This window comes from Lutra lutra, chromosome 7, assembly GCF_902655055.1.
Source record: "Lutra lutra chromosome 7, mLutLut1.2, whole genome shotgun sequence".
Lineage (NCBI taxonomy): Eukaryota > Metazoa > Chordata > Mammalia > Carnivora > Mustelidae > Lutra > Lutra lutra.
Window position 1 is genome coordinate 98,705,120 of NC_062284.1, and position 26,727 is coordinate 98,731,846.

At 35.1% G+C, this 26,727-nt stretch overlaps 1 protein-coding gene across 2 annotated transcripts in view; it reads right to left on the minus strand.

Annotated features, from left to right (window-relative positions):
• The window catches only part of MAP4K5 (mitogen-activated protein kinase kinase kinase kinase 5), a 110,309-nt gene that overhangs the window by 20,539 nt on the left and 63,043 nt on the right, over nt 1–26,727 (minus strand). The window contains exons 11-23 of one of the 2 annotated variants that reach the window (XM_047735427.1): nt 25,638–25,719; nt 24,596–24,712; nt 18,423–18,501; nt 13,112–13,170; nt 11,969–12,036; nt 10,278–10,320; nt 9,259–9,412; nt 8,263–8,360; nt 8,028–8,069; nt 7,057–7,141; nt 3,320–3,399; nt 2,957–3,017; nt 421–423 (exon numbers count right to left, since the gene is read on the minus strand). In XM_047735427.1, coding sequence (XP_047591383.1) covers nt 421–423; nt 2,957–3,017; nt 3,320–3,399; nt 7,057–7,141; nt 8,028–8,069; nt 8,263–8,360; nt 9,259–9,412; nt 10,278–10,320; nt 11,969–12,036; nt 13,112–13,170; nt 18,423–18,501; nt 24,596–24,712; nt 25,638–25,719 — 971 coding nt within the window. Of the gene's footprint in view, nt 1–420; nt 424–2,956; nt 3,018–3,319; nt 3,400–7,056; nt 7,142–8,027; nt 8,070–8,262; nt 8,361–9,201; nt 9,413–10,277; nt 10,321–11,968; nt 12,037–13,111; nt 13,171–18,422; nt 18,502–24,595; nt 24,713–25,637; nt 25,720–26,727 lie in introns of both variants that reach the window. The other variant, XM_047735426.1, reaches the window with a different exon arrangement.

The window sequence follows — 26,727 nt, forward strand, 5'->3', positions numbered from 1 at the left end:
TTATAATGATGTGCATGTGAGTATTTTAGTATATAACATGGGAAATTCTGTAAAACTATATTACGCTATCTTTCTGGGATAGACCTGCTGATCAAGAATTTATCAAATTACTCTGGTTTAAAATTACAAATGAGGTCTTAAATATAACAACAGATTAAAATACTAAGAAAAGCAAAGCAAACTAATATTATGTGACATAATACCAGGATAATGGGGTTACAATTTCCATATAATCAAAACCACAGGGGTGTTAAGCAGGGAAAGATAAGGAAAACACCTACTGACTCCTTATTATACACAGTATGGTACTACAACAACACAGAACAAGTATTTATCAGTTTACTACTAGAAAACATAAATATACAGTTGACCCTTAAACATGAGTTTGAACTCTGTGGGTCTGGTTATATGTGAACCTACCTTCTTAAAAATAAGTACAGTACAGTACTGTTAATGTATTTTCTCTTAGGATTTTTTTAAGATTTTATTTATTTATTTGACAGACAGAGATCACAAGTAGGCAGAGAGGCAGGCAGAGAGAGAGGAAGGGAAGCAGGCTCCCTGCTGAGCAGAGAGCCCGATGCGGGACTCGATCCCAGGACCCTGGGATCATGACCTGAGCGGAAGGCAGCGGCTTAGCCCATTGAGCCACCCAGCCGCCCCCTCTCTTAGGATTTTCTTAATAAGATTCTTACTTTATTATAAGAATACAGTATAGGGGCACCTGGGTGGCTCAGTGGGTTAAAGCCTCTGCCTTCAGCTTAGGTCAGGATCCCAGGGTCCTGGGATCGAGTCCCATGTCGGGCTCTCTGCTCAGCCGGGAGCCTGCTTCCTCCTCTCTCTCTCTGCCTACTTGTGATCTCTCTCTCTGTCAAATAAATAAATAAAATATTAAAAAAAAAAGAATACAGTATAAAACACATATAACATATAAACATGTGGTAATCAATGGTTTATGTTATTGGTAAGACTTCCAGTTAACAAGAGGTTGAAAGTACTTAAGTTTTTGGAGACTCATAAGTTAGAGGGGCTTTCAAGTGCTCAGGGGGTCCGCAACCCTAACCTCTGTATTATTCAACGGTTAACTGTGTATGATATAGTCTTATGATACAGTATTGAGTCTTATCCTCAACAAAATTCCTGTGTTTTCTTAGAATGCAAACATTCTGCCTGACACCATACCATAGCCTTCCTATCTCCATTCCCCCATAGTAGCTAGCTAGGTAGTTAAACACACATGTAAATGTATGTGTGCATGTCCACACAAACACAGACCCTTAGGCAGAATGATGTTTTGCCCTATTGAGCTCTGCTACTTACCTGCATTCAGTAGTATTGCTCATTTTAACTAGATATGGAAATAACTAATTTACAGGCTAACTTTTCTCTATTTTCCAAGTGATTTTATATATATAATGTATTCTGTGTGATATATATATATATATATATATATATATATATATAATGTATTCTGTGTGGTTTTTAAGCTTATAGCCAAAGGCAGGTATGAGGAGGGATAAAAACAGCTATGAGAGTAAGAGGAAAGTGATTTTATATGTATGCAAATCAGAATTGTTAAACAGAACCAAGTTTAAGCTTATTTTTATAACAGTATATATTAATATTTTGGTGAACAAAGTTAAAAAACTGGGAGAAACATAATTAAAATCAAAGCAATTAAGTACTTTTTCAAGGACCCCAGCTTTTTAGAAGTCATTTATGCACAAATAATATGTTCTTTGTAAATAGTGTCATCAGCTCAGATATATAAATTTCTGAAGAATCTCTATTAGGCAATGGTTAGTGGAAGAGTTCAAGTTATAAAGACATACTTAAAATTATGAAAATGACATTTCTTAAGTTAGGCCACAATTCATAATGATCACATTAAGGCTGTGTATTAGCACTGATGCTTTAAAGCATAAGTAGCTGAAAGGTACTAAAAAGCCCAGTAAATAAGAGCCAGGATATAATACTCACATATAGAGAAAAACTGAAAAAAACTTAAGAAATACTAAAATAATTATTCTAAGTAGAGAGAGGGGTGAATGCTATTTTAATAGTTGATAACATTAGGTTTATTAAGAGACAGAGAGAAATAATTAACTCTCTTGTACTCTACTATCAGAATAAAAGTGAGCAGCAAACCTCTGGGTAGTCACTTAAATCTAAAATGCAAAAAAATAGGTTTTGGTAGGTAAGAATTGGGGGAAAAAAAAAAGCACCCCAAATACCACCTACCTGCCTCCCAACAACCACCAAAAAAGAAAACACAAAAATCACAATTAGAAGAGGCTGCTCTGGAATACACTTGTTTCTAAGAGTTTAAAACATCAGTCCAAAATGGTTATACTATCTGGTCCATAATAACATGAATGCTGTCAGCAAACACCTGCGTAAGCCCTCACTGTGTAAGTGAAGTGTTTGCTATCATCTCATTTAATCTTCACAGCAGCTTCATGAGGCTGGTATTGTTTCCATCATCGTCATTTTACAGTTAAGAAAACAGAGGCTCAGAGAGGGTGACTTGCTCAAAATCACAGAGAAAGGAAGCAGTTAAATCCTTTGATACTTTCCCTTCAACTGTTAATTCTCAAAGGAAGGCAAATGGTACTAGGATAGTTGGGGGGGGGGCAGGGTCTGAGTGAAAAGGAGTGGCCTCAGGCGACAATCACTGTGATACTACTTCTTGGGCGCTTAGATCCTGGGCAGATTTGGGAAGTCCCTTAACTGAACACAGGTCCTTTCTCAAGTTTTCTTTCCATTCTAAGTTGGTAGAAAACATCTGCAAGTCTCAAAGTTACTATACTATAGTTACCCAAAGTAATGAATAACATTTAAAAATGCTGTATATTAAAATTACATTTCTCTTGTGTCAATTATAGTTCAATTAAAAAAAGTTATTTCTCTGCTTGTCTATAGTTAACCTTTCATATTATTTTTGTTAGATACATACCTGATAAGGACATTAAAGTATTATTGATAACATAGAGCCAAGTACATTTTCGTGGAAATAACTATAAAGAAAAAAAGGTAATTAAAATTCTCCAATTTTCATTCCCTTCGCTTTAACTTCCAAATTCCAACAGTCTGAAATAGTATAAAAATTACTATTTTCTACCTTTTAGTAAATTACCAAAACCTTACAGGAAAAAAAAAAATCTTGTAGCATGAACATGTAAAGAGTAAAATTTCACCTCCTTAAATATTTAAATCATAAAAATTAAAACTGAGGCCCGTAAAAATTTATTTAAATTTAAAAGATTTCTTTTATTCAATGTACCCAAACTAATTACTTGAGTTAAAACTCCTAAATTACCTGTTCCATTGTGGCCTCATGTAGCTCATTGAGATTCAATGTGTAAATACCATCTTCGGTTCCAAAAATAATGTATTGATCTAAAATAGTTGAAATAAATCACCAGAATTTACTATCATTTTCTGAAATAATTTAGTAAAATTGCTTAATACTTTAATTTTTAAAAAAATATTGTATGTATATATGTATGTATTTATTTACAGAGTGCAAGAGTGGGAGGAGGAGCAGAGGGAGAGAAAGAACTCCAGCAGATTCAGCACGGAGTATGGAGCCTGATGAAGGGCTCAGTCCCACAACCCTGAGATCATGACCTGAGCCAAAATCAAGAGTCGAACACTTAACAGACTGAGCCACCCAGGCGCTCCTTTAATGGTGTTGAAAATTAGATAGCCATCCACCCAGCCAAAGAAAAATTATTTTCTGAAATTCATGCCATATTCTTTACCTCTTTCTCCAATTCCGATCTCATTTTTAAAAAAGCAGATGTATTTTCTATTACTCATTCACTCTGGCTTTAACTTTTTTTTTTTTTTAAGATTTTATTTATTTGTCAGAGAGAGTGAGTACACAAGCAGGGGAAGCAGCAGGCAGAGGGAGCAGTAGGCTCCCCATGAGCAAGGAGTCCAAGGTAGGACTCGATCCCAGAATGCTGGGATCATGCCCTGAGCTGAAGGCAGATGCTTAACCAAGTGAGCCACCCAGGCGTCCCCTGGCTTTATGTTACTTAACTTATATAATCCTTCCTTCCAACATAATTATGTCTTATAATTTTTCATTACAGCTGTATATTTTTGCCAGATACCCCAATTACTCTTGGAAAAAGGTAACTATAAATTAAAAGAAATTATAATTCATGACACACCAGAAATGATGAGCACACCTAGTGTCCAGATCTTGGTTCCTAAATACCACCTTCCACTAAAAAGAACCAGAGCTGTTGGAAAAGACTGATTCCAATACTGGGGCAAAGAAAGTGTAAGATGTGCCTAGAAATCTTGCTGTGCCAGAAAGTAAGGAAGTGATCAAATGTTAAATAAAATAACATAGGAACTCCCACTGCTCAAAAATTCCAGGACAATTTAAGTGCTAAAGTGAATGATAATAGTAGTAGATTATATCTCACTGAATAAAAAAAGTAATTCAGAAGTTCAAACTAATACAAATACATAAATAAATGGAAAGAAGGGAAATGTCCATAGATCTCAATGGATTGTCAACGGACTATCAATAAATGCTAAAACAAGTTGGTGAAAGTCTAATGAACAGAGAATATTTATATAGTCTCTATGTATTCCATTGTACTTATTAAACCAGCTTAGGAAATTAAATAATTACTAATTAACTAGAAACAGAATAATAGTAACTTGACAGTGGAGAAAGTGAGCAAATACCATCTTAACCAGCTGGTCAATGTTGATATCCTAGTATTTGGATAAGCTCATAGAATGTGCTTTCTGACAGGATGCACTGAGAAGAGTATAACAGCATTTCTTTCATATTTCCACCAAAAATACATTGCCTGACCTCTCCATGAGGACTCACCAGACACCCCAAATTAAGGGACATTCTACAAAATAAACAGCCTCAAAAATGTCAAGATTTAGAGAGATAAAAAAGGGTTGAGGGGCTGTTCCAGACTAGAGGAGATTAAAAAGATGTGGTAGCTAAATGAATCATGTGATCTTGAACTGGATATTGTTGGATTGGGGAAAAAAGGAATGGGAACCAATAAAGAATATTACTGAAACAATTAGGGGCGCCTGGATGGCTCAGTCAGTTAAGCGTCTGCCTTTGGCTCAGGTCATGATCCCAGGGTCCTGGAATTAAGCCCCGCATCAGGCTCCCTGCTCAGCGGGGAGCCTGCTTCTCCCTCTCCCTCTGCCTGCCACTTCCCCTGCTTGTGATCTCTGTCAAATAAATAACCCCCCCGCCAAAAAAAACTAAAAAAAAACAAAAAAACAATAATTTCAAAATGTGATGTCGATTATACTTCAACTAAAAAAATACATAAATATGGACTGTACAGGGATTACATCAATGATAAATTTCCTGATCTTCCCAAATGTACCATGGGTATGTAAGAGACAATTCTTGTTCCTAGGAAATACAAAATGAAGTATAGGGAAGCACTCACAAGTAACTCAGAAAAAAATGCACCTATAGGTAGATAGATAATAAAAACAACTGATGATTCTGAGTATAGAGGAGTTTCTTACACTGCATTATTCTTCTAACTTTTCTGTAAATCTGAAATTATACCAAAATAAAAAGTTACAAACACACAAAAAAACCCATTTTCTTACCAATAAAAATATTTTCTCTGTTATACTTTCTCTGTTATACTTTTGTAGTATTTAAAACAGATCATTATGGGACGCCTGGGTGGCTCAGTTGGTTAAACCGCTGCCTTCGGCTCAGGTCATGATCCCAGAGTCCTGGGATCGAGTCCCATATCGGGCTCCTTGTTCTGTGGGGAGCCTGCTTCTCCCTCTGCCTCTGCCTGCCGCTCTGTCTGCCTGTGCTCGCTCTCTCTCTGACAAATAAATAAATAAAAAATCTTTAAAAAAAAAAATAAATAAAACAGATCATTATATGACTTGTCTTTATTACTGTGTTAAAGTTGAACAAACATTTTCTGAACACCCTTTTCTGCCTAATCTCTATTTACTAATTGCCAGACACTCAGGTAGGTAGGCTTCTTCCTTCCTTGCAAAAAGGTGAGTATTAACAGGACTCTCTTAGGGGCACCTGGATGGCTCAGTTGGTTAAATGTCTGCCTTCAGCTCAAGTCATGATCTCAGGGTCCTGGGATAGAGCCCCAGATCTAGATCCCTGCTCAGCCCAAGTGTGCTTAAGGATTCTCTCTCCATCTGCCCCTCACCCCATTCACTTTCTCCCTCTCTCTAAAATAAATAAATAAATCTTTAAAAAAAAAAAAAAGAGTATTTCTGTTATAAATGATCACACTGAGAACTAGAGGTTTTAAGTATCTTTCCAAAGTCATATAATAATGACAGAGCAGGAATTCAAACCCAGATCTATTTGATGCCAAATTTTTACCTCTATGTATTAATTAGGCTTTCTCACTTTAAAAATATACAACATAAATTTTTAAAAATAAAGTGTTATTTTGCTATCATTTCAGATTTACAGAAAAGTTTTAAGAGTACAAATAACTCCTGAATATCCTCCTTCACACAGATTTCACAAATATTAACATTTACTACTTTTGCTTTATCCTTTTTTTCACTCTCCATATACACTTTTTTTGTTTTCTGAACTATGTAAGTTAGAAACACAATGTCCCTTTATTCCCATTTCAGTATGCATCTCTTAAAAAAAGAAAAGAAAAAGAAAGGTTTTACATAATCTTGGTACAATAATCAAAATCAGGAAATAAACACTGAAACAATACTATTAACTTAATCTAATGATTTTATTAATTGAAATTATCAATTGTCCCAGTATTGTCCTTTTATAGAACAGAAAATCCCTAATCATGGTTTTAATCCCTTATGATGACTATTCAGTCTCATTTAATCAGAACATTTCCTGTATACTCTAAACTCTAGTACCTTAAACCAAAACTCTATCTATTTAGGTTGTTGCAGGTTCCTGCCCTATTTATTCTCTAAAGTCATATTTTTAAAGTAAACAACCTCAGTTCACTGATCGTAAAGATCCTTTTCCATAACAAATATTTTATTAGAGATGTACTAAAGGTTCAGAAATTTTACCTTTTGTATCAGGATGTATCCAGGATGTTGCGCAATTAATTTTCAAAGGGCAGCCATCAAAAACTTTGGAAAAACATGCTCCCATCTTATTTATAAAGAAAGAAATATTGACTTATCTGGTTAGATAATTTTATATAGTCTTAGAAATAGCTAAGATTATTACAAAATGCTAAACTGACTCTTACTGCATATGTTTATGGTCTCATTACAAAACAAAATTCCTATTTTGGTATCATTTAACTCCTTCTACCAAGACAGTCTCCCACTCCTCTCTTGTATAATCCGGTACTTCAGAGCAAAAATATAAAATTTATCAAAATATCTACATATGTCTGTGATACATTTTAGGAATTTTAAGTTATCACTTGCCTTTAGGACTAAGGTTAAGAATGTGAAACAATGGATGATATTTCTGAGCAATATAATAGTAATTATAATTGCAATATAACTCCATAATAGTGAAACAGACAAAAAGACTAATATTTATATTATGTATTAGACATTTACTGAATAAGAAGGTATAATTTATAAAGCATCCCCTTCATATGATTGGCTGAAGCACTCTGAAGAGCCATACAACCAGTATTAACATAAGCTTCCCTGTTCCTGTTCACTGTGTATAGTTCAATATGAAAATGACTTCAGGGATAGAAAGATATTTAACTCACATTATGAAGAGAACACAGTACTACTGATATCACATTAAAATCAAATTGGCCTTTGAAGGCCAATTGAATCTGAGAACCCAAACGCCATATTTATAAAAAGTGGAACTCTCCAAATTCTAACCAAGTCACTCAAATTAGGGTACATGATTTAATCCATGGCATATCAAAATGCATTTAATGCTTTTGTATTTTGTGAATCCTTCCTTTCAATAGCTCAAGGTACTTGACAGCAAATTAAAAAATCTGCTGCTGTAACTAAAGAGATGGAAACTAGCAAGTGGTTTACATAGAAATATTCCTTACCAGCACTTTTGGGGTGGGTGGAAGGCCATTGATGGCAGGTTTCTGTGGAAAAAAAATATTTTGAATGCTAAAAGATCTCTTAAACCTTAAAAAAAACCCTACACATTTGGAATTTCAGTTATTCAAATTCTTGACTTAAACAGACTATGCCCCCTGCCCACCAAACAGACACAGCCTCTTTTATGATGAACATGGTAAGAGTTACAACTAATCACCAAACACCTATTATACCTACCGGGAAATCTCGCTTGTCCTTTTTCCTTGGTAACTGTGGTGCTTGTGCTGATCCTTCTGTATTTTCACTAATCAGTTTTGAAATACCATCACCATTTCCTAAAAAGAATCATAAAAGCCGAATGAACATACAATAAGTACTTTCCATGAAAAATAATTTTCCCTTTCCCCCAATACTTGTATACCATTTGGGTGATCATTTTCTGGGAAATATTCTCTACTGGCAGAGGAGTAAAAGTATCTTTGGTGCCTTTCTCTAGATTCTACAGAGGTAGCACTGCATAGTTAGCAGTGGTCTTACTTCATGAAAACACCAAACATCTTCCCATATTGTGAGAAAAGAAAATGCTATATGAATGCTAGGCTGATCAAGGCCTTTCAAAAGTGGACTTCAATCTATCTTCTAGTCCTATCTCCCAGTATGTATCTTCTGCAGCTCACACTTTTCTTATACTAGACTATACTTAAAACACGATCCAGATTTTCATGGTTCAGTACATTTGTTTATTACTTCTTGCTCATCAGGAATGCCTGTTAGCACTGGCTCCCCCTAATGAAGGCTCAACCAAGTCCTTTAATACTCTGCAAGGGCCCACGCCCTCTATTCCCTATTCTTATCTTCCTAAAAATCTTTCATTTTTATTACATGTAATTATTGTATGAGACATTTATACAAACTGTCTTATCTAATGTTATGGGTACATAGGTGTACCTTCTGCTACCAATCCTGAACTGGAGGGTAGGAACATCCATTCATCAAAGATCCTACCATATTTAGTAATGGATCAAATTAGGATTGAACTGGCCTGAATCTCGTATAGCCCATCCATGTGGAACTTTAAAAAACAACTTCCAAAAGCTTTAAACAATTATAAGATTGACTGAAGACATTCTTTAAAATATGGAAATGGCCTTCTTTTCGGTTTTCACTTTTATTTACCCAGATCACAGTATCTAGCTGTATGCACTCCAGGACTGCTGATACTGCTAGCCATACCCATAGAGGAAGTCTCAGTTACAGGACCACAACTCGGGCTACTCTGTCTTCTGAGAAACTGGGGAGCTCTGTTCTCTGAATCAGGACAACGTTTTATAGTTGATGACTTTTCTTCATCTAGGAGGCTGTCTTCAGGGTAGCTGTTTATCCTTGGCTAGTGATAGTAAGACACAAAAGTGCTTTAATAAATTTGGATATAAAACAGTAATACTCTATTATCATTATGCATCAAAGACCTTAGGGGAATGGGGATATGTCTTTTTTTCCTTTCTTCTATATAATTCAATCACTGCACTAAGTAAGCAAAGTAAACAAGAGCTGAAATTACTGTCCCAACACAATGAAGAACCTGCCACGTGGCTTTTTCTTTTAATCATCCCTAAGTCAAAACTGATATAATTTCAACTGATAAAATCATATAAACAATTAGCAAAGTATTTAATTAGTAGAAACAAGCAAGGACTTAATGAAGTATGTATGACTCCAATGAAATAGCAAATTATAGTAGTAAATGAGGATTATAAATGATGAACGCTTTCTATTTCTTCTCTATGAGTTTTCCCTCAAATGAGTGTAACTGATTTTTATCTTTTTCTTATAGCTATCCAAATACTGTATTTCTCAAGAAGACTTTTTGAAATATATATTTTACATCTTTGTAATCCCTACTTAAAGAAAACTATATCTAAAATATATTTAAGGGGCGCCTGGGTGGCTCAGTGGGTTAAAGCCTCTGCCTTCGCCTCAGGTCATGATCCCAGGGTCTTGGGATTGAGCCCCACATCGGGCTCTCTGCTCAGCAGGGAGCCTGCTTCCTCCTCTCTCTCTCTCTCTCTGCCTGCCTATTTGTGATCTCTGTCTGTCAAATAAATAAATAAAATCTTAAAATAAATAAATAAATAAGTAAATAAATAAAATATATTTAAGAGAATTTTGGACAAATTCAATAAAATTATTTTTTAAATTTAATTATTATATTACTTAAAAAAGGATTTATTCAGAAATTTTAAGTAGCTCACCTTAGGAGGTAAGGGAGGTGGTATTGCACGTTTTGAGGTTGATCTAACACAAAGAGAAACATGCAATTCAGATGGTGGTAAATGATAACATAAAACAGAGACTCCATTAAATGTATATTAAAATCTGTTTATATTCAGGGGATATAAAAGACAATTAGATCATGCTGCAGAGTTTTTTAAAACCTATAGGAAAACTTAAGACCTCACTGTGTCAAACTACATTAGTAGAACTATAAAATCAATTTTTATAAAATGAATACGAACTCTTTTTAACTTTACGGTTTTGCTTTGCATACTTAGTATGTAATTAAAATGAAATAAACAGAGGGGCGCCTGGTGGCTCAGTGGGTTAAGCCTCTGCCTTTGGCTTAGGTCATGATCCCAGGGTCCTGGGATTGAGCCCCACATCAGGCTCTCAGCTCAGCAGGGAGCCTGCTTCCTCCTCTCTCTGCCTGCCCCTCTGCCTACTTGTGATCTCTGTCAAATAAATAAATAAAATCTTAAAAAAAAATGAAATAAACAGAGTAGTAAAAAACAGATTCAGAATTTTAAAGCTGGAAGCCACTGCGAATCATAGATTCAGGTGGCTGTATCATCAAACCGTTTAGCTATCCCAAGTGGGATCCGCATATCAGCAACATCTGCATCACCTTTACTTTCTTTTAAAGGTTAGATAGTAAATATTATAGACTTTAGCCTATATAGTGGCCACAACTACTCAACTCTCCTGTTATAATGTTAAAGCTTTTTTCACATCATAAAAGCCGTATTTAAAAAAATAAAAGCCACAGCTTTTTTCATGTTATAAGATGAAAGCATCGTCGTGTTCCAACAACTGTTTATGGACACTGAAATGTTCATATAATTTTCACATGTAACAAAATATCACTCTTCTTTGGATTTTTTTCAACTATTAAAAAATCTAAATACCATTCTAGTTTGTGAACTGTACAAAAAATATGCAGTGGGTCAGATGTGGCTTACAGGTCATAGTTTGCCAACCCCAGATCTATCAGCTGAATGTGGAGGACTCAAATCTATTTCCAAAGACCTCTCGAGGCACTGCAATGCAGAAACAGGTTTGGAACACCTAGACTGGCCCCGTAACCTGATTGTTGAGGGAAGAAAGGTCTAGAATATGAAGAAACTATACTGTAGAGATGGAACTGGGGCTTTTCGACTCCTCCTATAGTATTTCTTCCCATGACATTATGTAACTCATCCTTCAGTAAATTTAACATTACACATACTAAGTTCTGATTTAAAGAAGAAAACTCAAGAAACCTTAAGGATTAACACATGATGCCTTTTGATAATTAAAAAGTCAGAAGCTTTATACTGATAAAAGGCATAGCACAATTTAAGAATGAAAATTAAAACTTATTAGAATAAACCAATCCCTCTCAATACTTTTTTTTTTCATTTTATTTCTTTTCAGTGTTCTAATATAATCAAGTAAAATATAGTTAAAAAGGGGTGCCTGAGTGGCTCAGTGGGTTGAGCCCCTGCCTTCGGCTCACGTCATGATCTCGGGGTCCTGGGATTGAGCCCCGCATCAGGCTCTCTGCTCTGCAGGAAGCCTGCTTCCCCCTCTCTCTGCCTGCCTCTCTGCCTACTTGTGATCTCTCTCTCTCTCTGTCAAATAAATAAATAAACAAAATCTTAAAAAATATATATAGTTAAAAACGTACTTGCCAGTATTTGCACCATCAACAAAAGGATTCCACTGTAATACAAAATTTGGGTCTGATGACACTCCCTGTGAAGGTGAAAAAATAGTTTAAACTCTTCCCTTATAATAGATATAAATCATCTTATTTGAGTCAAGAAAATATTCAGTGTCATGATTATTAATCATCTTGGTTTTCATCAATTTTTTAATCTCCAGCTAGATTTGCTGTGATTTGACATATTTAGGTCAATGATTCATTATCAGCTGACTTATACTTAAGAAGTTCCATAAACATACTAAATAAAGTTTCAAACGACAAGCCGTCTTTACCATTGCTAATATATTCCAAATAAAACAGAAAAACATAACTCTGAATTATCTGGATCACTAATCTATTAGTGTAGAAAACTAATCATCATATTATTAAACAATCATGAACTATCATGAACTTACTGGTGCTATTTTTTCCCAATGGCATGGAAATTGAGAATTATATATATAGCAATATATACAGTAAGAAAAGCACTACTGCCAAGTGTTAAGAATGAAGAGATCCATTAATAGAAGATGGTTCCTCTAAAAATTATACTTTGCCAAAGCTGAAAAATAAAGTAAATATTAAGATAACATCTAGGCAATTCTAATAATACCTTGCTCTATTACTTATTTCTTTTTAGATAAGGAAAAGTTTAATTAAATAGTAACTTCAAAATAAGAGCAATGGTTAAAAAAGAAGCTATACTAACAAATAAATATTAAAAACCAGTAAGGTAATGCAAAAATATACTCTAAACCTAAAGAGTTGATAAGAAAAAAGATCCTGAGAGTGTAAAGCTGAGCATCAAATTCATATATTTAATAACTTCATGTAAATCCTGCTGAAGACTCAGAAAGCTCAAAATGAATGGTTAAAATGGTATATTACACATTATACCTTAGTCAAAATATACATAACTATAAGCTTTTTCAAACTTTAATGTGTAGCGGGCGTTGGTGGTATAGTGGTGAGCATAGCTGCCTTCCAAACTTTAATGTGTGAAATGCAGTATCTAAATTATTGCTTAGAAGACTATATAACTTTGTTCCTTAGTCAAAGTATACCTAACTCTTAAGTTTTCTCAAATTTTAATTTGTAAAGTACTTCAAAAGTAGTAATTCCTACCATTTCATCCCGTGCTTCTGTTTCTTTTCTCAGAGGAGGTTCAAACTGTAATTTGTCAACTGCAAAATATGTAACAGATATTCACAAACTCTATCTTAAAGGGTTAGTCCCAGAAATGTAACAAGTAGCACATGTACTGGGAAGAGGGGAAGGGAGAAAAAAGAAAAGTCAAAACCTTTTCATTTTTTACTGCAAGAGTACCCCCCTTTTTTATATTTACTGAAAGAAGATAACAATTTGGTATCTTCCTAACAACTCTGCTTAATTCTTGGTTGGAGTCAGGAAATTAAATACTTAGCACTTTTTGTGTGTAAGAAATTTCAAAAAATTAATCAAAATATATATTTGGACTAAGAAAAAACACTGCGGATTTTCTCTAGGCTGCACACTCTGTTCCAAGGCTACAATTTTATGGCAGGGATGAACCTCCCCAAATTACCTGTAACTATCTAAAAACAACAAATAGTATTTAAATTAAATATTATAATAGTATTTAGAAATTTAATAAATTTTGCTCATTGTGTATTATACTTGGCCTGCTCAAACTTCTCTTATGTGAAACATCCTAAGACAGAGAAAAGGATGGCTTATTATCTACCCATAAAGGATGGCTTATTATTTACTTACAGTTGTTTTTTGGGATTTTTTAAAAGTAGGATGGAGCCCAACATAGGGCTTGAACTCATGACCCTGAGATCAAGACCTGAACTGAAATCAAGATGCAGATGCTTAACAAAGTTAGCCACCCAGGTGCTCCACAAAAAAATTTATTATAAAATTTAATGTGACTAAAAACCAAACAAGTAAAATTCATACTTGTATCATAGAGATGCAAGATCCCCACATACAATCTTGGCAGAAAAAAAAAAAATTTTAAAAAATCATTTTCAAAAAGGATCCAGTTGTTCTTATCTCTAAAACAAGAATTTTAAAGTAATACAAAGTACTTATATAATTCATTAAACAAAAACATTCTCATAAAAATTGTATCTACTTTTCAAAAATAACCTAAAATAAAAGACTTTCACTTATTAATAACATTTCTTTATATTATTGAAAAATATCTTAACTCAAAACCACTATTCTAATTCACTACTTCAACTCATTTGAGACAGAGATGAATTAAAGCTTTTCTTTTTTTTGTCACTACTAGAATTACTGGCAGGCAAGCAGGTATAGAAAAGAAAGAGAAAATGTCATTATTATCTTTAACAATAAGAATTACAGATCAAGCAAATTTCAAGACTTACAAGAAATTCCAAGAAAAAAATGAATTTCATAAACATTTAAGATGTTTTAGAACATAAGAAAATTATTCCTTAAAAAAAAAATCAAATTCCTTATGACTATTCTAAATTATTACAGCCATTAACTTATGGCACAGAAATGCCAGCCTGAGCCTCCAATATCATTGGCTTATGTGGTAGATGGGACCTCAAATTATTTTGTTTTTAAAGAAAATACTGACAGTAACTTTGGGTGCATCTTTGGCCTATGAAAATCCAAAGATGGGGAGGTCTTCTATTATACATACTTATTTATTTCTGTAAGATGATGTAGGTTCTAGCCACAATGAGTAACAGGAATTGGAATTTCTTTCTATTTTAAACAACCACATACATGTAACACCAATGTGTGTACAAATGATATGAAGTAATTATTTTGGGGTCGTGGATAACAGACCTCACAAGGCTGTAATCTTTGAGAGAAGGGAATCCATAGTGGTAAGATCCACATTCACTATGGCTTTCTGCCTGGAGTCACTTTCCAAACTAGGACACAAGAAAGTGGAATCCAAAGAGAGAGTAACCAGGAAAAGGTTACTGGGTGCAGGAAACAAAGACTGGAGATTGGCGCTGCTTAGGTGGTGGGAATTTGAAGGGCAGAGTGCCAGAAATGAGAAAGTTACATGAAGGAGCTCTAGAAATATGCCAAGAGATCTCTTTGTCTTTGGTTGAATACTAAATTGTCCATGAACAAGCAAACAAACAAACACCCAAGACTGTACAAACAGCTAACAGAGTGCTGTGAGCTAAATGTAGATTCTGGTGATCACAGAGTGCCAGGAAAGATAGCTGAGTTTCTAACCAGAGGAAGGAGCTTGCTGAATACTCTGGTAAAACGTCACGCTAGCCTTAAGAGGAGCAAGCTGATATACCAGTTAATTAACTCTTTAAACACCTGCAGAATAAAGAGGACACAACAAGACACTCAGTGTTTCACCATAATGTCCAAGATATAATAATAATAAAATAACCAGAGAAGAAGCAGGAGACTAGAAACCAGTTGAAAAATAGATGCAGAACTTCAAATAAAGGGGTTCCAAATAAAGCATTCCAAATTTCCAAGAAAACAGGCGTCTGGGTCAATTTTCACAGTATTAGACCTGATATTCACCCTATCATATACATCTCTTTTTTTGTGTTACCACATTTCACTTGAACTCTACTCTCCAAAACCCACTCTTTTCCTTTGTTTAATGAGATGTTCCATAGTTCCTCTACTGTGTGTTTTCCTTCATTGGACAGAGTCAACAAACCTGACTTTGCTGGACTCACATTCACATTCATCCTTGGTGGTCTTAGCCTAAGCCAAGACCCTAAAAATTACTTATCTCCACTAAAAACACATAGAATGTTTATTCTATAGTCGCAAAATCAAAAAACTGGTAACAAATCAAATGCCCATCAACCAAGGAATGGATAAATTGTGTTATAATCCTACAATAAAACATTTTATTACTGTGAAGACAATGAACTATTGCTATACATGAAATGAATGACTCTCACAGACATAATGCTGAGCAAAAGAAACCAAGCAAAAAGGGTGCAAATTGTATATCCCATTTATCTGAGATCCAGATCAAGGTAAAAACCAATCTATGGTGACAAGAGAACAGAACGGTGATTAGCCTGGGCAATGAAAAGGGCAGGGGTATATAGAAAGATAGAAGGGTTCTGACTGTGAAGGAGTACGAGGGAAGGGGACTTCAGAGATTCTGATAATGTTCTATATTTTGATCTGGGTGGCAGTTTCATGAGTGTATACATTTTTAAAAATTCATCATACAGGGGCGCCTGGGTGGCTCAGCGGGTTAAAGCCTCTGCCTTCGGCTCGGGTCATGATCCCAGGGTCCTGGGATCGAGCCCCACATCGGGCTCTCTGCTCTGCAGGGAGCCTGCTTCCTCCTCTTTCTCTCTCTCTGCCTGCCTCTCTGCCTACTTGTGATCTCTGTCAAATAAAAAAAAAAATCATCATACAGTACACCTAAGCATTTTACTATATGTAAGTTACCAGCTCAAATTTTAAAAAATGAAACAAAAAAAATAAGATTAAAACTAACTAGGTCTATACAAAACCTAGTAAACACATAAAAACAAAGTTATAAAATGCTCTTGATAAACACAAAAGAAGACTTGAGAAAATATAAAGATAAATCACCAGTAAAATGACCCTCAACTTCACCAATTTTTTTTTGGTATTGAAGCACAAAAAGCATACTCGGTGAAGATATTAGTACTGTGGCGTTCAGGAAGAACTAAGTCTTGAACTTACCTCTGAAAAAAGCCTATTTTAGTTAAGAAGACAGACTATCATAAAGGGGTCAACTCTCCCTAAGTTAATACATGAACTTTTATGAAATCTTGGTAAAAATACTGAGAATTTTCCTTAACCAGATAAGCTGATTCTTAAGTTTATGTGGAAAAATACAATAGCCAAATATCATAACAAAGAAGAGCAACGACATATATTTGCGGGGGAGGAGTGAGGGGAGTAGGAGGGGGATTAGTCCTAACATATTTTAAAAGGTATTACGAAGACTAAATAATCAAATTATGCTATTGGCACGTGACTAGACATACTGATGCAATGACAGAATTTCTGGAAAGAAATCAAAAATCTATATGGTCATTTAAGATATCATAAAGGTGATATATCAAATCCACTAGTGAAAATATTAAGTTTTTAATAATTAGCATTTAGACAAATGGGTAGTCATTTAAAAAGAAACTGAAGTTGAATCCATACTTCATAACTCTTACCAAATAAATTAATATCTTGTATCAAAGATTTAAATATTTAAAAAATGAAACTGTAAAAATAGAAGAAAAAAATAGAATTCTATTGTGATCTTAAAATCAGGAAGGCTTTGCTAAATATGACACAAAATTCAAAAGCTATAGAAGAAAATATAGATGTTAGACAATATTAATTAAATACTTATAGACATGCAAAAAATAAAGAAGATAGCTTTATAATGGAATAGCAAATATGCTTCTTTTCTGTATGGTATTTGAAGTCTAGAGAGCTCCCTTGGGATTATATAAGAAGACAGCATTAGAAATATCAGCAATCTGAGGCTAACAAAGAGATAAAATCTCAAATTACCGGTTTAACTAAGAAAAGGCCTGACTGAATTGATGGATATGGGAAGGACATTCTAACTCTCCACTGACCTAGATATTTCCAAAGCTGTATCCAGAAAGCTAGAACTTCAACAAAATGCACGTCTACAATAACTTTAATTAGCCTAAATACTTAATATAGTATCTTCATTAGTTTATAATTTTTTATCTTATTTTACTGTAAACTTTTAAAAATCTCTTTTGAAACAAGATGCATTTAAGTCAATATACTCATACCTAAAATTTCTTTGCAAATCTGTTCTTCTAAATTAATCTGGCTAAAGTGACAAATATCCTTTATACAAAATATTTGTCAATGATTAATTTTTTGAATAAACATCAATTTCCCCTTTTAAGTATGTATTTTAGAAAAGATTCATCTCCCCTATTAACTTGACTGAAAAACCCAAAACCAACCCAAATGTCCAACAATAGGAAGTTATTCAGCTACAATATATGACCTCAGTGAAAAAGGACACAACCTTTAATGGTTATAAACGCTAGGACAGGAAATGAAAATTTAAAGAAGCATTTAAAGAAAATGCTTGTATGTTAAGTAAATTTAGTCATGGAAAAACATGAATGCAATTTAGCAAAAATATTATCTATGGGTTGGTACTGGGTGATGAGATGGGCAATGTTAATTTTCTATTTTTTCCTCTTATACATTTTCTACAATGAATATACATTGCCTTTGTAATTAGTAAATAAAAACCATTTAATGAAAAAACAAGAGAATTCCATTATAAAACAGAGAAACAACCTCTATTTTAGTTGTTTATTCTAATTATGTTAAAGCATGTACCTTCCATTAGTCTGAAATTTTATTGTTCCAAAAAGACCCACAAAAATACCCAGCTCAACCCACCAAAACCACCAACTGAAAATGTATACCAAACACATACAATTTATTTCTGAAGCTGTCCGTTCAGCTCTGGCATTCCTGTTTGTAGATCTAATTGTATGACGAATGATAGCATGGGGCTGTAAACAGAAGCATAATATACACACTTTAAAAAATTTCAGTGATAAAGTTAAAAGGTCAAATTTTTCTTTTTAACTAAATGATCATCTACTGACAAACATGACTACCTACTAATAGAGTAAATTACAGGATAAACATAATAAAATGAACACTAAGATATTTTATTTTATTTTATTATTATTATTTTTAAAGATTTTATTTATTTATTTGACAGAGAGAAATCACAAGTAGGCGGAGAAGCAGGCAGAGAGAGAGAGGAGGAAGCAGGCTCCCCGCCGAGCAGAAAGCCCGATGCGGGGCTCGAACCCAGGACCTGGGATCATGACCTGAGCTGAAGGCAGCGGCTCAACCCACTGAGCCACCCAGGCGCCCCGAACACTAAGATATTTTAAAAGTTATTCACTTATTCCATGTTTATACTGTATAAAATACTGAAAAGATGCAAAGAAAGAGCGAAATCTTGTCTTCAAGGAGTTTATAATCTAGGCAGTTAGGATGCACAAATAATATGATTAGAAAATGGTCAATGCCACTCATTAAGATGACTACTATTCATGCCCAGATGAAAAAGAAATGACTTCTACTTGCAGGGGTAGAGGAATTCCTCATGACAGAGCTGTGACCTGATCTGGGCCTGAAGGACAGTAGGTGTTGGATGTGCAGCAGTGTGGGAAGCATTCTAGACAGCAGAGCCAAGACCAACCAAGTAATGCAAGAAGAAAAAGAAACTGTAGCATTCAGGAGAACTGAAATTGGTTATTATTTGGCGTCAGTGAAGATTAAATGAAGAGATGACAAAGCTGGACAGACAGACTGCGAATGAGCCAGATCATGCAAGGCTCCAAATATCAGCTGAGGGCTCTCAATTTTATTTTCTTGGCAAAGGAATTTTTTGGAGATTTTACAAAAGAGGAGTGGTATTTCGGAGTCAGATTTAAGGGTAATTGGATAAGCATGTAAGAAGGTACGGAGGGGAGAAATAACTGGATGCAGGAAGATTAAGAATACTGTAGTAAATCAAGTGAGAAGATTGCTACTTTACACCCTTTTGCATAAACTCCTGATCCTTTGAAACTATGCCTTCAGCTCAACTGCCACCTATCAAATTTCTAATGACTCATTCTCATTCACTGATGAATGACAGTGGCTCATATGTTTTCTCCTCTACTTCAAGACCCACCGTCATACCAAGGGACTTCAATAGCCCATTGTTTGGGACTTAAGTTTTCTGACCTCATCTCACTCTTCCAGATTTCAATACACTCCTAAGTCCTAAGATCACCCCCTGGACCTTGCCATCAGCTCTGATACTCAAACTCATACTATGCTCCAAACTTTTTAGCCTTTGAGCTCACTCGCATTTACTCCCATTATGCTATTTCATGTTCACATTGGAATTCCAAGTCCATTTGACTCATTACCTTGTGATCCCCGATCAGCGTTTCTCTTATCTTCACTCTTCTTCCTATCCAGTTTTATCTGGTGGTCTACAATTTCAAGCAATTTCTTGCCAATATCCTAAATGCCCTTTGCCCCACTGCCCTTCAGTACTCTGGCATGCCAGAATGACAACTTTGGATGAATTAAGCTACCTTTGTGTTTTCTTACTGGAGGAAAGTCACTAAGCAAACCACACTGAAAATTCATCTCATCTGAGGCTTCAACTTTGCTCACAAACACTTGCCTAATCATTTAACCCAACCCTTCTCCTTAATTACTATTTCACACCTTTTCTCCATACTCTCCAAACCCAATCACTTTCCCTTAGACTTTCAAGAGATGACCTTGCCATCTACCTCACAAAGAAAACTGGAATCATAAAAGAGAAAGTATCTTCTGGCAATAATCTCAACTATCCTCTTCCTCTCATGCAGGTGAAGAAGTGCTTCATACCTAAGATCAAGTGTTTCATAATCTAGATCCCAGCCTCTTCTCCTTTCTCAGAGACTTTGCCTTTTCATCTTGTTCCTCTTAAATCTTTCTCATCTCTATCTATTGGATCCTTTTCATAAGCATTTAATGCTATTAAAAATTACCTCCCCTACTTAAACAATAACTAATTAAATAAATCCCCCACCAACTCAATTTCCTCTAGCCACTGTTCATCCTACCTCTCCCTTTCACAACTAAATTGCATAAATGTATTACTATACTTATCTTCCAAACCACTCCAATCTAGCTTTACCTTGATAATTTGAGTATTATCCTTTTAAAAAAGTAATCAAGCATACCACCACCTAAAATCCAAAGAGTTAACTTATCTTCTAGGCAATATTCTTGTTAAAACTTTCCTTCCTTCTTTTAACGATCTTAATCCTTTGCCATTCCTCCTAGCCTACTTGATTCTTTTTTTTTTTTTTAAAGATTTATTTATTTACTTTAGAGAGAGGGAGGTGAGAGGGGGTAGGGACAGAAAGAGAGAGAATGAGAATCTTAAGCAGACTCCACGCTGAGTGCAGAGCCTGACACAAGGCTTGACTGAAACCAAGAGTCAGACACTTAACTGACTATGCCACCCACGTGTCCCCTAGCCTACTTGATTCTTAAATTTTGGAAGAAATCTCAGGATGCTATCTTGGGCCCTCTTCTTTTCTCATTCTACATGCTTCCCTTGAGTATTCACATTTACTCTTTAAGGTATTAACTACTTCTATATTTTAAAAAAAATTTTATTCATTTATTTGACAGAGAGAGATCACAAGTAGGCAGAGAGGCAGGCAGAGGGGGAGAGGGAAGCAAGCTCCCTGCTAAGCAGAAAGCCCAATGCGGGGCTTGATCCTAGGACCCCGGGATCATGACCTGAGCTGAAGGCAGACGCTTAACACACTGAGCCACCCGGGCGCCCCTACTTCTATACTTAATGACTTCCAAATTTATATCTGTAGTCCAAACTTTTCTCCCCAAGGCACAACCATATCTAATTCCTTATGAGACCTCTCCATTTGGAAGTTTTGTGCAACATCAAAATTATTATACATAAAATCGAACTCCTTTTCTTCCCATACCAGATTTTACTCTAATCTTCCTACCTCAATAAATGAAGCACTTTTATACCCCTTTAGGCATTCAAATCAAAACCTAGCAGTAATCTTTATTCATCCTCTACCCTTATGTCTTCATCCAATCCTCAACTCTCACAAAGAATTCCTGAATTAGTCCACTTTTCTTCATTCTTGCTCTACATTCCTAGTCTAAAACACCACCCATCTCCATCCTGGATGACCTCAGCAGCCTCTTAAAAGATTTTCAGAAATGGAATCACCATTCTGAGGTCATAGAGATCTTTTAAAAATGCACATACAGTTATGTCACTCCCTTACCCTTAAATGGTTTCTACTACTTTTAGATAAAGCCCCGAATTTTTAACATGGTTTGAAACGGCCAGTGTTTAGCTCCATAATTTCGCCTCCCACCATTCTTCTTCCTTATTTTCTACACAAATCAGACTAACCTTTCTGTAGCTCCTCAAGTATGTAGCCTTCGTTTTTTTTTTTTTTTTTTAAAGATTTTATTTATTTGACAGAGAGAGATCACAAGTAGGCAGAGAGGCAAGCAGAGAGAGAGCGAGAGAGAGGAGGAAGCAGGCTCCCCGCTGAGCAGAGAGCCCGATGCGGAACTCGATCCCAGAACCCTGAGATCATGACCTGAGTGGAAGGCAGAGGCTTAACCCACTGAGCCACCCAGGCGCCCCAGTAGCCTTCATTTTTATCATCAGGCTTTCAAACATGCTATTATTCCCTCTGCTCAGAACAATTCTGCCTGTTCTCTTCCTCTAATTCCGATTTCTCCTTCAGCTTTCAACGTACGTATCACTTCTACAGCAAGTCCTTTCCTGTCCCTAAAATATGCCTCCACGGCACACTGTATTTCCCATTCCATAACTGTTACCACACTTATAAATTGTTTGTTGGCATTTCTGAGTTTCCTTTAAGATTGTACCGTAAGTTCTTTGAAGGCAGGGATAGGGTGAATCTCATACACCATAGTGTTCCCAACTACCTGGCACAGGGATTTCAAAAACTGAAAAGTACGGTTTTATCATTAAACAGAAATGGAGAACCCAGGAAGTAGAGTGGATCTGGGAATCCCGGCAAAATAATGTGGGGAATAAAAAGAGTGTCTGGACGGGCGCCTGGGTGGCTCAGTGGGTTAAGCCGCTGCCTTAGGCTCAGGTCATGATCCCAGAGTCCTGGGATCGAGTCCCGCATCGGGCTCGCTGCAGGAAGCCTGCTTCCCTTCCTCTCTCTCTGCCTGCCTCTCTGCCTACTTGTGATCTCTCTCTGTCAAATAAATAAATAAAATCTTAAAAAAAAAAAAAAAAAAGAGTGTCTGGTTATTTATATAACAAATGAAAGAAATTAAGGAATCAAGTAATACCAATACCACATTTAAGCTGCAACAACTTTAATAATTTTTTAAGTTTTAAGGGATTAATATCTTAATTATTACAAGTCTGCAAATGATGGTTAACATAAAAAAAATCTATGAATGGCCAGCTTATTCAATATTTTCAACTAAAAGTTCATTTAACACTCAACAAAATATTCATCAGTTACCTAATGAGGGTAAGACTATACTATACACTAGGCAATGATTAATTTTTAAAGATTAATTTTCAAATATTATTTAATTGACTATTTCTATTAAATACATATATAGAAATAGTGTCATATTAATTAAATGATAGGTTTGATCTTGGGCAAATTACTTCTATTCTTTCTCCTTTATTCCCTCATTTATAAAATGTGGGCAGTAATAGAATCTGTTGCAAAGGACTGTTCTGAGTATTAGATGAATTAATGTGAAAATTATCTGGTCTAATACTTGGCACACAATGACTACCCAAAGAGTGTTAGTAGTTATACTTACATGGTATAATTTAACATTTAAGAACATAAAGCAGAACATTTACTTCAATAAATAATAATAAAATGTTTGGTTCTACAGTCTTGCCAGAGTGAAGATAGAGATATAAAAGGAAATAAAGGCATAAAGAGATATAAGATAAATTCAGAGAAACACAGAAATAAAAAGAAATCCTAAAAGGAGAGGAAGAAACCCTGGTGAAAAAAACACAGCTCTGTTTTTAAAGTTGTTGTTGTTGTTTTTAAGATTTTATTTATTTATTTGACAGAGAGAGAGATCACAAGTAGGCAGAGAGGCAGGCAGAGGGGTGTGGAGGGGGAAGGAGGCTCCCTGCTGAGCAGAGAGCCCAGATGTGGGGCTTGATTCCAGGACCCTGAGATCTTGACCCATGACCTGAGCCAAGGGCAGAGGCTTAACCCACTGAACCACCCAGGTGCCCCCACAGCTCTGTTTTATACAAGCTTAAATAGGTACCTGCCAATGGGCAGGAAGTCCCACATTCCTGACTTACAAGTTTTCTTGTTAAATAGAATATATTCAAAAAGGTTTTACAATATTTTCGGAGAAAGAAAACACAGGACTAGCACTAAATGTAATAATAGAAAACATAACAGTCTTCAACAAGTATTGGAAAGGATAAAATTTCTATGGGAACCTCAACCTAATTTTTAAAAATCATTTGTATTCTGTTAATAACCTATATAACAGAGAAACTAAAAAATGACCAATTGAATTTCTAGAGAGCCTCTTTTGTGAAAAATCGTATGTGCATGTGCTCTGGCTAACTTTTTGTTCTTTTGGTTCAAAGCACTGTTCCTAAAACCTTTTATTTCCTCCTACAGATGTCCCTTCTATCAGGGAGAGATCAGACTCTCACCAGAATCTGAGGTCTAAGGAGAAGGGAAAGCAGTTCTGGATTTCTGGGAGAGGAAAAAGACCTGATTATAATCTTGGAAACCTCTTAATAACCTTGGGCAAATCAACTAGGAAAATAAAATGATATAAATAGTTTTAATTAGACTAGTAATCCTCGTTCTTTCCAGTTATGTTATATTGCAAATTTTTTTAAAGTATTAACTGGTAATTATATGCAGGATAAGTTTAGCTTACATTGCTAATTAATCTTGGTGGCTAAATCTGTTATAACTAAAAGAGTAAATTAGAAAATAAACTCTCAGACCATATCAAACATGTATTTTCAGATATCAGACTGCAAACACTCTTTACCTCAAAGTCATCGTCATCTCCCTCAGTGTAATGTGCATGGTTGTCTGGATTATTCACTTTGTCCAACAGCTCGACTGCTAGGGCCCTAGAGAGACCTGGCTGCCCTACAAACGTATGCTAAGCCAAAACAAAACAAAACAGAGTTTCATGAGAATGCTTTTATATCACTGTTTATAGAAAATGTTATTTGTAATTTTTCATTCAGTAACTATCAGAGACAAGCATATGGGAGCCTACTAATACAAATAAATTAGAGAACGTATTGGTAAAAACATTAATCAGAGAAACCATAATTGTATATTATCAACCTAAAGCACCATTGTGGAGTAAGTTTATAACATGAATAATTTTTCTAAGTAAAGTTATCTAATCTACATTAGGTTGCAAAAGTACAACCTTGGCTATAACAACTAGACATTACTCATGTCACTATGGTGATATATATGCAAATGAATACTGAGATACAATCCCCATCACAGTAAGAAAAAAGCATGTGTATTCCAAATTTGCAAACAGTTAATTCAGTAACGTTGTATAAATGTTCAAAGATACATAATTCAATTTTGACATTTAAATAGTTTCCTTAAACAGCTGTAATCATTGACTTTTTCTAATATAAAAGTATTTTACAAATACACACAGAGCATTCTATAAGTTTACATAAAAAAACAAGGAAGATGACAGCAACATTTTAAAGAGTTTTTTTTTTTTAAGGCAGGGGTTGGCAAACTAAAGCCAATGGGCAAAATCTGGGGCACTGACTTTTTTTGTAAATCAAGTGTTGAGTATTAAAGCCAAACCCATTCGAGTATACTGTCTATGGTTGCTTTTGTGCTTCAATGGCAAAATTTAGAAGTTGCAACAGAGACTGTGACCCCAAAGCCTAAAACATTTACTATCTAACTTTTTCAGAAAGGTTGCTACACCTGCAGTAAGAGATCACTAAATTTTTATATTAAAAATCCTAAATATTTTTATTCAAGTGATATGCCTACTTACTGCATGACTACAGAAAATTTTCCTGTAATTTAAATTGACTTACAGTCAGAAGTCTTTCAGCGGTTGGTCTTTTTTTGGGGTTTTTGGTTAGTGCTATTTTGACAAAATTATGGAATGTTGATGACCTTCAAACAAAAAAAGACATGTACAAAAATATTTCACTAATATTAGTTTTTTGGTATTACTAAATAAAACTAATTTATAAGAAGTTTGAAAGTCTGAAACACATGATTTTTCTCTTAGGCCTCTTAGCTCTATATAAGACAAAAAACAAAACCCAGAGCACAGTATATTCCTTGAAAACAGGTATCAGGTTCCTCTATAAGTAAAATGAAATCAGTTAGCAAAACAGTAACACATAACCTCTAAAAAATACACAAAAAATTAGAAATGGGCAGCTATGTCATTTATAATCTTGTATTCTAGGTGTCACTTAGAAATCAAAATGGCATTTTCTCATTGGTTAAATTTATCTAATATATAAATGTTTTCCTATACCAAAAAAATGGCATGGAGATGTGGGGGTAATGTAAAAGATTATCTAAACCCTTATAGGGTCACTGAATTTCTTAGGAATGAGAGCAACCACGTAGCAGTTCTCTTGCCAAGAAATCAAACCACTGCATTATATTTGGTGACTTGTGGTAGGAATAACAGAGTCAGAGAGTACCCTGAGACTGGCAAAGGTACTCCAAAGGCAGCGACTGTTCTGGAATCTGACTGAATTCGGCTGTGAGAGCTAGTAGTCACTCATTCCTGAATGAATATCCAGTCATAACTGCCATAAAGTCCTCCAGTTCCAGTTGCTTAGGAGCATAGGGTAAAAAGGATTAGGAAGAAACCCTTATCACCACAAAAGCATACAGCTACAGTAGGATATAAACTCCTTTATTTCCAGTGGAATTTTCCCTTTGCTCCTGGCATCATCCCCAGAATGGCCTGGATTCTAAGTAATACTTTATGTACATAGACGGGCCAGTAAAACACAAAACAGTAGTTTAGAACCTCTTTTGGGGACAGGCCTCTTAGAATCTGAAACAAGATATGGACTGTCTTCCTAGAAGAATGAATATACACACAGAATTTGGGGAGCCCATGGGCCTCTCCTAATAAGAGATCCATTAAATCTAGAT